General features: G+C 47.0%; 1 protein-coding gene across 5 annotated transcripts in view; it reads right to left on the bottom strand.

Moving 5' to 3' along the window:
- LOC138453032 (E3 ubiquitin-protein ligase RNF19A-like) overlaps positions 1-13,023 on the bottom strand; it is a 342,960-nt gene that overhangs the window by 74,081 nt on the left and 255,856 nt on the right. For all 5 annotated transcript variants that reach the window (XM_069605457.1, XM_069605456.1, XM_069605455.1 and 2 more), the window contains 2 exons: positions 4,073-4,278; positions 2,520-2,667 (listed from right to left, as the gene is read on the bottom strand). In XM_069605457.1, coding sequence (XP_069461558.1) covers positions 2,520-2,667; positions 4,073-4,278 — 354 coding nt within the window. The remainder of the gene's footprint in view (positions 1-2,519; positions 2,668-4,072; positions 4,279-13,023) is intronic.

Below are 13,023 nucleotides of genomic sequence, written 5' to 3'. Positions count from 1 at the left end.
CTGGGTGCAGAGAGGATCTTGTAACCATCAGGAAGGAGAGTGTCAAAGCTTGTGACAGAGCTGGCCGTGAACCATGTCTTGGTAAGACCGAGGACCTTGAGGTCAAGTTCTTCCAGGAGTTGGCAGATGTCAGAGGAGTGTTTCACAGCAGAGCGAGAGTTGAGAGTAGCAAGATGAAGAAGGTTGCCAGCCTTAAAGGCCTTCCGGGGAGGGGTATAAATCAGAGGTACGCCCTGCGGACGTGAAGAAGGAACCTAAGGTGGGGCAGAGGAGGAGGGAAGAGGGGGCAAGATAGCCAAGAGGGGAAAGGATGGGACAGCAGGAAATGAAAGGAAATTGATGAGGCGAGGGAAACGCCTGTCAAAGAGAAGGTGATTGGCCTGAGGGCCTTGGACCATGACGGCGCCATTAAGGTAGACAGTAATGATGACTCTAGAGGAGTTGACGGGAGCCATGAGAACTTCCCAACAGGTGCCACCATAAATGGGAGAGGAGGAGACCGGACAGAGCACAGGGATAATATGGAGAGCCCATAGATCTGGTGAAGGAACGACAAAGAGGATGTCCGTGAGGGTCTGTCTGGAGGAAGAACTGGAATAGGTGTCAGCTACAGGGAGACCAGGGTTGGAGCCCAAGCTATCCTTGTTGAACTTCTTCCTACCAGACTTAGTGAGAAGGGGAGGATAGCCAATGGAGAAGCAGTTGGAGAAGATAGGAGAAACAGAAAGCGTCATATGTGTGGTAGCGAGAAAAGGACGGCGAAGCAGGTAAGAGTGGATCAAGGGGAAAATGATAAAGTCACTGGGCCAGCAGGTTACAGAGAAGCAACAGAACAAGCAAAGTGCAGAGCAAGTTATAAAGCACAGGAGGGTTTGACTTTTAAGCAAAATGCAGAAACAGCAGGGTTGGACTATTAAGCAAAATGCAGAAACAGCAGGGTTGGACTATTAAGCAAAATGTAGAAACAGCAGGGTTTGACTTTTAAGCAAAATGCAGAAACAGCAGGGGTTGACCTTTAAGCAAAGTGCACAAACAGCAGGGTTGGACTATTAAGCAAAATGTAGAAACAGCAGGGTTTGACTTTTAAGCAAAATGCAGAAACAGCAGGGTTTGAATTTTAAGCAAAATGCAGAAACAGCAGGGTTTGAATTTTAAGCAAAATGCAGAAACAGCAGGTTTGAATATTAAGCAAAATGCAGAAACAGCAGGGTTTGACCTTTTAGCTAAATGCAAATACAACAAGAGTTAAAATTACAAATAGGGTTCAGATGTTAGCAAAGGTGATATAGAGAAATGCAATTGAGAATGTAAACATGGGGGAAACAGGTAGAGAAGGACAGTGAAACTCAAGAGAGGTTAGGAGTGAGTCCAGAAGGAGGGAACTGACTCATAATTAAGGGCGAGTGATTGTCATGGAAGTCCGGATTTTATTGCTGAGCGTGATGGCAGCATCATGGAAGATTCAGGTGCCCCAAAGTAGCGTTTGGTAGCGGACAGGGAACAGACAGGGGCCTTAGTCATGTGGGCCAGCTCCCTCATCCCGGTTGGTGTGATTGGCCTATGAAGGCCAGAACAAAGGTGGAAGCAAAGCCAGTTATTGCAATCTGGCCATCTTGAAATAGGCCAAACCGTATGGGTTAGCAATGGGCAGATGTAGAAATGAGGGCAAAAACACAAGAAATGGGTTTAATCTGGCAAGGTGATTGCCACAGGTATGTGATATGGGAGGAGGTGTACTTCAGAGTGCAGCCTATGTAGGATGTGGCATGGTTGAGCCTGCATTATGTAAAATTAGGGTGTAGTTGAGGGTAGCACCTGCGTAAGAGGTGACACGGCATAGCCAGTACTATGTGATATGAGAGGGGGTGCACTTAAGGATGCAGCCTATGTCAGATGTAGCATGGCTGAGCCTATACTATATTATATAAGGGTGTAATTGAGGGTAGTGCCTACGTAAGAGGTGGCACGGCATAGCCAGTACTATGTGATATGAGAGGGGGTGCACTTAAGGATGCAGCCTATGTCAGATGTAGCATGGTTGAGCCTGTACTATATTATATAAGGGTGTAGTTGAGGGTAGTGCCTACGTAAGAGGTTGCACAGCATAGCCAGTAGTATGTGTTATGGGAATGGGTGTAATCCGGGGTGCAGCCTATGTAAGATGTTGCATGGTTGAGCCGGTACTATGTGATGTGAGGGTGTAGTTGAGGGTAGAACCTGCATAAGAGGTGGCAGGGCATAGCCAGTAGCATGTGATATGGGAGGGGGTGTACTCCAGGGTGCAGCTTATGTAAGATATGGCATGGCTGAGCCTGTACTATGTGATATGAGGGTGTAGTTGAGGGTAGCACCTACATAAGAGGTGGCACGGAATAGCCAGTACTATGTGATATGTGAGGGCGTGTACTCCAGGGTGCAGCCTATGTAAGATGTGGCATGGTTGCGCCTTCATTACGCGATATGCGTAGGGCACAGCCATTTTAGGTTGCGAGAGGCGGGGATGCCTGAATATCCCTTACCTGAGGAAGTGGACGTCTGTGATCTCTCTCAGGCACAGCCAGCAGAAGAGGCAGCCGCACACGGTGCAGTTCATGCGGTTGCAGCTGCCGTCCTTGATCTTCATGATGAAGGCTCCGCAGCGGGGGCAGATTTTGACTTCCTCCACATCTGCCAAAGCAACAAGATATCTGACCTTCCATTATGCCAAACTGCCCTCTTGCTAGGCCATATCCATGCAACTTCCTTTGTCTAGTGCTGCCAGTGTGCCCAGACACCCCTAGCTACATTCTATGGAGCCTTTCACAGGATGGCACAGGGCTGGGCTGTACCACCACACCCGTACCACCATAACAGTGGGAACGTTCACTTGTGTCTTGAGCCAATTGAACATACAGGAAAGGCACCTCACCTCCACCCACAATAGTCCACAGACAGACCCATGTTCAACTGCAAGCTGCACTTTTTTTTGCCAGTGAGGAACAATACAACTTTATTTAAATGTTTTTCAGTGGGGAAAATGCATTGACCCCCATATTGTATTTGGATTTTTTTCCATTCAGAAAACCCTCGACTGCAACTCGCACCCCAGACCCAAGGCCATCATGGGACAGGACAATAAAACAACCACACACCCCAAGCCAAAAGCTACTAACCACCCCCTGCTCCTCTCCCGCGTACCTCCTACATACCACACACGCCCAATAGTACTAGCCATACTACACACAAGCCATACATCCGCCACACATCCGCCAAAACAGAAAACACCTGCAAACAACAAAGACACTGGACGTTACCCCTCTGGACACAATAACCCCAGTGCGCACAATCCAAACACACTCAGAAAGTGGACAGGCACAGACGCCGGTGTCTCCTGGTTCTCCCGGTTTCTCCTGGTTCTGCAAGCATCAACACAAGAGCGCAACCTCTATCCTATCCCTCCTCCCTCACAAACCTACTCCGCCCACTTTCTTACAGAGCCACATGAGCGCCTGGAGACCATGCAAATGGTAGCGGTGCGCAGAATAAATCAACATAACATAACAATGAAGGCCTGAAACCACAACCCGACCGATGTCAGTCCCCGAAAGACACCACCTCCCTCTCCATAACATCATGCTCTTAGGAGCAGCAGCTCATATACATTATTCACAATGCATGCACACCCTTTGGGTCGCCGAGATCAGACTCAGACCTCTATCTGGGGCAATAAGATAATGCACCAAGGACTGGTCCGTCTGGGTAGTGTGGGTCACGTCTGTGAGGCATTGCGGGCCAGTTGGGCGCTTTGAAACACAATTTACTTGATGTATAAGCGCCTTACAAGTGCACAATAAATCAATCAATCAATCAATAAATAAATAAATAAATAAATAGTTAAGGCACTGTGCAGGTAGCTATGACCAATGTTTTTGCCCTCATGAGCCTTCAAGTTCACCATTTGGTACACGTTTTACCAGAAATGTGCTCTTTGGTTCTACTCAAGCGGTCGTGGCAATTGATAATGAAAAGTGGTTCACATGGCCTTGCTACTCCACGGTGTATACAGGTGTATACAGGTGAGCTACATACATACCTTTTCCTGGCTCTTCACTGTAGATGAGTAGGGCGGAGGGCTCCAGCACCCCGGGCGCTCCCTGGGCCAGCTGCCGCCATGCCTGCTCACAAGTCTCGTTTGGGTGCCAGAGCTGCCGACAGTGGTAGCAGAATTCCGTCTTGCAGCCATTCCGGCCGCACGACAGTCGCGGGCACTCGGCGCAGCCAAAGGCGATCACTGCGTAGCTGCGGAAGAGAAAGAGAGAGAGAGGACGCAAGTCATCAGAACTCCAGCAAGCCTTCCAAAGAAACAACTACCTTCCCTTTAGCAGTGATCCTGGATCACGTCCATGTTGGCTCTATTACAAGTTATGAAAGTGTGATGCTCTTTGGCAAGTCTTCCTTCTGGAATCTGCTTTGCTCTGTATTGTCCTGCTTCACTTCCCTTGGCTTATCTCCACCTTTAAGTGCACAATCCTGGGCAGAACATTCTTCTCTGGGTGCAGTCAAGAATATCAAATCCCATTCCTCCTTCTGAGACAGGTGGCATGGATGTGCAAGGTTCTATGATGTTTCATCGCAGGTTGATTTGATCGAATCTCGGTTCATCGAGTTCAATCTCGGTGCTGCGGAGAAACATCTTTTACATTGCGCGCACCCCTCCCCACCATCCTCCTATGTGGGACACATACCTGCAACCTCCATAATCTCCCCTGTAGCCTTTCCCCACAACCTACCCTGGGTTCTGCGGGGAACTGCCCTGGGATGCTATCCACGCTGTTGTCTCTCCTCCCCCCCACTACTTATCCCGCCCCGGGCCACTCTCCGCTCGTTGTCCCTCCTCCCAATCCCCCATCCCACTCACACATACACACACAACTAACCCCAGTCCCCCTCCTTATCTTCTGTGTCCATCATGCTGCACTTCCACATTTACGTAGCGATTGTTCGCTGCGAGCAAACCGGATGTATCATATTAGAAAGTATGTGATTATCGGTGAGTTCGCCGTAAACAAATCGGCTGGAACGGACGTGCAGTTACAGAAATTGACCAAGACCTGTAATGAGAATGTAAGAGGGGGGTTTGTTTATAAAGAGATCACATGTTTTAAACCACCATCTAGAGAATAGTGGAACAAAGGTGGTTGTCACGCTCGGATACACACCTACATATTGCAGGACGTGTAGCTTTCCCCCATGTCTAGTTTGAGAGCTAAGAAATATGAGCTTGAAAATCTCCAAGTGAGATTTGGGTAGGTTTGCGAGTTCCCGGGGACATATTTTCCTGGCAGAATCGCCTTTAAGAGCCATCCATCTTCAAGGAAGTTCATTAGAAATTCCGGCTGATGCTTGAGGAGAACACATACACAAAATGGCTTCCGAAGCTGCAGGAAAAGGAAGGCAGTTTCGTGGGAAAAGTGGGATCCGTATGAAGCTGTATAGGGGGTTAGAATGAGGAAGGATGTCCTGTGCATCTGTGAATGTATTCCAGGCTAGGGCAGCACATTAAAGTGCACGTTCATCTAAAAAGGTTATCTAAAAATATTGGCCATAGTTAAAAATATATATTTACATTTTTTTTTAACACAAGTTCGTATGAGAGAATTAGCTGGAATTGTGCCTCCGAGTCCTGCTTTTGAAGGACTCGGAGGAATCCATTTTCTATGCAGAAACACGATCATGTGTTATTTGAATTCTCTGCTCTCACTGCAGTAATCAAGCAAAAGCCCACTACTGGCAGCTGTATTGTATTACAGCTGGAGCGCATAGAATGAAAACACGATCACAGGGCAGGCATTCCTATGAATGCTAATCCTATGTAGCGTATTACAGCTGGAGAGCATAGAATGAAAACACGTTCACAGGGCAGGCATTCCTGTGAATGCCAATCCGAATACAACAAACACTTTTCAGAAAAGTCCGGAAAGCGTTTGTTTGCTGTATTAGGATGCATTCATAAGAATGTCTGCCCTGTAAACGTGTGAACAAGGCAAACACGTCCTGTTAATTAGACAGGCCGTGTTTGCCTTTCTCTTAGGAATGGACACCTGTTGGCCAGTGGTTAAGGGCTAGTCCTTTCAACCACTATACCCTAGTTTGAATACCCTCTGTCTTTTTTGTGGTGCATCAAATTTTGTTTAAAATTCTATGGTCAGGGACGTCATTTAGGGGTCACCAGGGCACCCCTGAGGTCTCTCTTGCTACCCCAACAAATAAAAACGGGAAATGAAATCATTATATATATATATATTTTTAAATGCAAGCTCCTGGGCTGTGTCCAGCACCATGTGACTCTTTGTTTCCGGAGTGGCTGGCTTTCAAAAAAAGAACAGGGTTTCCACAAGTCTAACACTTTCAGCAGTGACCCTAAATAAGACAGAATAGGAACACCAAATTATGTGTCTTTCTGGAATTCTATACAATAATTGCTAGACTCATTAAAGGTTTATTTCAGGCACACTTCAGGGGGTGAGTCACTGATGTAGTCTGTTCTTAAATACCTCAACTCAGCCTTTAATCCTTCTGAGGTCGATAAATGAGTACCAACACAGGTTGGGTGATATTGTATGTATTCTATATAAAGTGATTACGCGTAAGTGCTATATAATAAAACATCATTATCATTTGGCCATGGACGTCTGCTTGCATTCACAGGGATTTGGGCCTATACACACTGATCTTAACGATACATATGGCGATCCGATAAGGAAACCATATGTTTTGTACTGTACTTAGGAACAATGCTATGTGATACCACTTCCTGTTTTGCCAATGGGTTAAAGGTCGTGTTCTATCGCTTCCCGTGATATGACTTTGGTGTGGTGCCAAATGACATCACTCCCTGTGATGTCATCAGAGGTCAAGGGTCATATGATGTCACATCCGCTACCCCTGGCATTTTGGTGAAATTACATACCTGGCTATGGTAGCAGGGAATAGTTAACCAAGCCTGTCGCCCCCCCTTGCGTTGATCACCACCTATTGGAACCCACAGAGAACCTCCACATCTCTTTTTTGCCAAACTATGGAGGAAACAATCGACGACATTTGTATAGAATGGGAGACGCCATGGATCATTATTTGTGGTGACCTCAACGCTAAGTGCGACCAGCCGAAAGAGATCTCTTCGAAGGACACGGAACCCACGCAAGCCGAACGAAGAGGCGAAGTATGGATGGCACTCATGTCCTCTAGGAACTTACACAACGCCGCCAAGATTAGAGAAGGCCAGCCTCTCCTACCAACATGGAAAAGAGACCACTGGTCGGCCACTTTGGACTATATTTTTGCCTCTCCAGCCCTGTGTGCACAAGTCCAAGACTTCCAAGTGCTGGAAACCACGTCAAGCGACCATAACCTTTTGTGCCTCTCCTGGGCCTCAACAGCGCTCCCGAACGGCAGCTACCTCCCTGAGGTGGAGCTCAATCCACAACAAACGCGCTTGCGTCTGTCTGCCGCAAACATCAGGGCAATCACCTCTCAATACGTGACAAACCAAAACGCGGAGGCACCCCTGGAATCTCCTGGTAGACCAAACTACCTCCCACTCCTCCTATCCTACAAGCATTCTTCGACGTTGGGTCAAAAAGCCCAAAAGATCCACACTCATCACTTCGACAAACAAATAGCACTCAAAAAAACGGCATTGAGAAAGCTAAAAAGACAAGTCAAAGCTGTCAAAACCGTCGAAGCATGGAATAAGTGGGCCAACGAATTTCGAATGTATAAGGCATGGTTAAGAGCCAGGCGGGTAGACATCTACCAGAGGGATGCTGAACTTATGCTCCGAGTCCTAACAACTAAAAAGACAGCAGACTTTTGGTCTCTAATAAACCGCACGCAAGCGACAACCTCCTCAAACATGAGTAACGCTGTTCCGGAGCAAGCCTGGGTTACTTTCTTTACTGACCTCTATGCGAGCCCATCGGCAGTAAAATCTCAGTGTATCACCATGCCAGACTCCCCATGGGTGGACCTTTCAGCCGTATCTGACATATCTCTTGCAATCAAGAGGCTTAAATCGTCCAGAGCGCCAGGTCCGGATGGGCTGTCTAACATAGACTTAAAAAAACACCACGACGAATGGTCCACCTTCATTGCTAACTTGTTCAGCCATTGCAGACAAACGAGAAAGATCCCACTCTCGTGGTGCACATCCATCATTATTCCCATTTACAAACAGGGACCCAGAGACATCCCGGGCAACTATCGCCCGATAGCCTTGCTGGACATCATGGGCAAGATCTTTGCGTCTCTCCTCCTAGGCCACTTTCAACAATGGGTCAAAACAGCCCCTTGCAATGACCCCCTTCAAACAGGCTTTAAAAAGCAAGGGAGCACTACACTGAATATATTCATACTATCCCTGCTGAAAAGCAAAAACGAAAGAAACCTCTCAGCCTGTCTACGCCGCCTTTATCGACCTTTCACAGGCTTTTGACAAAGTCGACAGAAGGAAATTATGGGGCAAGTTAAAAAACTGGAATTGCCCAGAATCGGTCCTAAATCCACTAATGGCCTTGCATACCAACACCACTCAAGGTCAGGCTGAACAGACAAGGCACTCTTTCTAGGGAAATCAGTGCAAACAGAGGGGTCAAGCAAGGCTGCCCACTGGCTCCAGCCCTTTTTGTCGCATTTCTTGGTGACTATAAAGACTCTGAGCGGCATGTCCGCTCCTTTCCGCCAAAGCTTGGAAATACGGTTCTGTCACGACTCCTCTAAGCGGATGACATGATTTTGTTTGATCAGACGCCAATCGGCTTGCAACGGCAGCTCGACAATCTCGCAGCCTATATGTCAACCAACAATTTACTAATAAACCAGGCCAAAACCAAAATCATGATTTTTTCAAAAGACATTCGTCCTCACAAAAAACCAACATCGTGGACAGTAAACAACACCAGAATTGAGGTGGTTTCCCACTTCAAATACCTGGGAGTAGTAATTGATGGTTCAACCAAGGAACAGAAAATGCAAGCTCAACTCTGGTCAAAAACAAAGCTTCTGACTTCTCAACTTAAAGCGATCGACAGGAAATTTGGCAAATACTCACTCTCCCCGGCCATTGCCTTCTACAAAGGGAAAATAGTGCCAGCGTTAACATATGGCATGGACGCAATGTTCACGATTCCACACCAACTATGGCGAAGGCTAGAGGGCCATATCTGGAAATCACTTTTGGGTTTACCAAATGCAATTCCCATCGAAGCAGTCAGAAGAGAACTGGGGCTGCTCTCGCTAGGCACGACTGTCCGTGTGGCCTCGCTTGCCTTGTTTAGAAAGACCTTAATAAAAGATGGCCTTCAAATCTGCAACTTCATCAGCCAAGAGCTGTCATCCACGTCTTCCAAAGCCGTTCTGCTTTAGGTGCGTCGGCAAGAACACACACTGGAGGAAGTGTTATGTTCCAAACTTGACCTAATTTCAAACCCCCAAAGGGTAAGCGACAAATTAAAGACCCAAGACTGGATCTCCACCACAGAAAAAGCGGCAGCAGCGAAATGCTTAAGACATCTCCCGCCAACATTTAACAAGGTGAAATCGCCCCTAAATTACTGTGTTAAATTCCCAGATAAAAAACTTAGAGGAATATTTTTGCGAGCACGTCTCAACCTACTCCACACAAGAGAAATTTTGGGGATTAGATCTTTAACTGCCATAACTACCTGCAGGCTATGCAGTGATCCTGACTCAACGGAGTCAATACGCCATCTCTTGTTGAACTGCCCCTCGCTGAACCGAGAACGCATGGCCTATCTTCCTCCACTATGGCACGACTCAACCCTGATTGAAGAAAACACATGGTGGTGCCGTCTGATTTCTGGTGAAAAACCCCGCTGGGCAACGGCTACGGCAAAAATAATTCAGGAGGCCTTCCTCAAAATTGCGAACCAAAGCTCGAATTCTTTACCGGAGGTGCACGGTGGATACCAACATGACCACACAGATGCACGACACGAAGTCTCAACAGGCGAACCAGGCGTCGGCTGAACATCCCCCTTTATTCTGTAAAACTCCAACCTTGACCTGATCACAAATTCTCAACGCCTCGTCTGATCACCGCCTTCTGCACCTGTGTGGCCTTCCGAATTTTATTGAAACTATGAACTGATACCCCTTGTAAAAATCATGCTTTTCTAGTTGATTATGTACAAGTAATAAAAAAAAAAAAAAAAAACAAATAAAAAAATAGTTAACATTTACAGTCAAATAAAAGAAAGGGATTCCCAAGTGTGCAAAAGCCACATACCGATTTAGTGGCCAAGTTGTGATCTGTCGCCACAGGCAAAAGAGGGGCCCATTGGACATTGTTGCATCTCATTGCATGTGTATCTGTCTTCTTTGAAGGCTTATGAAAAATGGGAGTACACTGATTTTCCCGGCAAATGATAAGTAATTAACATATAACTTCAAATATGTACAATTGTCAAATAGTTTTAAACCGGCTCCACATTATTATTCCTAGAATTTACACAGCATCACATTCCAATCATACACTAGTTCAAGATGGCTGCTGCTATGTCCATGCTGTGTCATGTTATCTCTTACCTACAGTGCTTTAAGTGGGGTAAGAAATTGAGGGGGGGCCCTCGTTTGGGGGCGTGGCTTCCATTGTGGGCGTGGCCTAAAAGTGCACAAATCATAGTACGGTGCGCAAACAAATATATATAAATGTATTTGAGCATTTATATATTTGTGTGTGTACTACTATGGTTTGTGTATTTTTCAAGCCTTCTGTTATAAACATAGCAATGTTACATATTTCTATGTTTATAAAAGGTGGCTTGAAAGTGCACACACCATAGTAAGTTACGCACATGTGTGTGCTTACCTTACTATGGTTTGTGTACTTTTCAAGCGACCTTTTATAAACAGACATTTGTAACATATTTCTGTGTTCATAAAAGACGGCTTGAAACGTAAACAATTCAAGGCATCTTTTATAAAGCGTTGAGGATGGACAAAACCCAAGGTGGCTTTGTCCGTCGACAAAGCTTTATAAAAGATGCCTTGAATTGTGTACGTTTCAAGCCGTCTGTTATAAACATAGAATTATTTCTACGTTTATAAAAGATGGCTTAAAACGTACACAATTCAAGGCATCTTTTATAAAGATTTGCTAAAGGAGAAAGGCACCTCGGGCTCAGTGATCACTGCTCTGAGCAGATAGATCACAGAGCCCGAGGCGAGGCGTCTTTCACCCTCTGCGAGCCCACGGGCCCGTGATCTAATCTGCATATTAGCCCATGGAGCCCGCAGGTTCGCTGAGGGTCAGTGACCTGGCGAGCGCAAACAAAGGGACTCTAACTTCCTCTGATGACCCCCTCAGATGAGGGGTCCTCGGAGGAAGTTACAGTGACTGACGGAAGTTCCAGCCAGTCACAGCAACGCTGTGCCTGGCTGGCACTTCTGTCAGCTCGCCTAACGTTAAACTGGCGGGACACATCTCCCGTCGCGGCTGCGGCCACGGCGGGATAATGCGCCCCGCCAATGTTGTGTGCGACCGGGGGCCCCGGCAGGACCCTGGCTCAGCCCCACTTTTTGGAGACTCCCGGGGCCCAGCCCCAGCAGGGCCACGCCCACTTAAAGCACAGTTTACCTACCATATATAAACATGAGTAAGATAGGCAGCGATCGTATTTGAGAATGCCTTGCAAAATAAGCCAGGTGGCGATGATTTGCCCCTCCACACCTGTGACACGTGTGCTGTCAACTTTTTAAGATGTATTCATTAAAGTATGGTTCTCATTACAATTATGGCGGTGTGGGTAAAAATGGTGGTTAGGTGGCGGTAATTCTTTTACCGCCACTTTACTGCTGCATTACTTCTCCATCGTACTATGTGTTTGTCGGCAGGGAGGGAGATTTACCTCTAGCAAAAAGTTGGCGGCAAGTCCCTCTCCTTACTGCTAAGAATTGGTGAATTTATCGTTGGGTGATTTTGCCAGCAGCAATTCTCCCAAAAATCCCCATGGGGTCCTATGGACTCCAAAAATGGGGAATGATCCCCACTTATAATCCCGTGGTAATTCCACAGACCAAGTGGCGGTAACGGTAACTCATAATGAGGCCAATATATTTCTGCAGTGCCTCCCGACTCCGTGTTTCTCAAAACATCTCTTACCGAAGAGCGTCGGTATGTTTTGGACGAAACAAGATTGCGCTTTAATGATGCCATGGCTCCACCGGTTTCTCAGAGTGATTCCCTGGCAGGTCTGAGGCCGCTACATAGCTGCATTGTCAGCAAGGCCACATCTGGTTAATGTCTTCTGCACCTATCATAGCGAAAACAGCCGCCGACTTCTCCAAGGGTTTGCTTAATGATAGGTTGCACCGCCTGACCGTGGCTACACCTGTATCATTTACTGGCTCCGATCTTCGTCACAGCAGCACCACTGCCTGTACGCCTTCCCATCTGCCGATGTGCTCACCTCTTCAGTGTTCCTAGAGTAGACTACTCTTCCTGTCTGACTCCATAAACTCTTTACCAGCCATGTAGGGCCTTCTTCACTGTTAGTGTAGTGTTACATTATAGCGTTAACCCCCCCATTGCATACGCTGGAAAGGGGGGTAATGGCCCGGCAGCCCAAGTTATCAGCCCGAGCAAAGTGGGGGTCAATAACGAGGGCACTGGGCCGTTACCCCCGTTCCAGCCCTTGGTACAGGGGGTTGATGCTATTAGCACCCCGTTACCAAAGCAGTAACCTTGGGTGCTAAAAGAAATATATATATTTTCAGTCCCAGTCATTACACAGGATGCTGCGTGCAGCCCGTGGAATGAATGACAATATTTAACCAAAATTGCCACCATCGTTATAGAAGGTGGGGCTCCATACGGAGCATCTCTTCTTTGACAATGGTGGCTGGAAAAGGGAAGCTACTGCGGCGGCGGCAAGCGTTGCCACCACCGCCACAAACAGGTAAGTGGGGATGGGGGGTTGGGAAATGTGCTACCAAATAAAAAGATAGGGAGGCCTAGGGAGAAGA

Source organism: Ambystoma mexicanum, chromosome 4p (genome assembly GCF_040938575.1).
Source record: "Ambystoma mexicanum isolate Mex_15411 chromosome 4p, UKY_AmexF1_1, whole genome shotgun sequence".
Classification (NCBI taxonomy): domain Eukaryota; kingdom Metazoa; phylum Chordata; class Amphibia; order Caudata; family Ambystomatidae; genus Ambystoma; species Ambystoma mexicanum.
The sequence above is the reverse complement of the archived record's forward strand: the minus strand, read 5'-3'. Positions and strand labels throughout refer to the sequence as shown.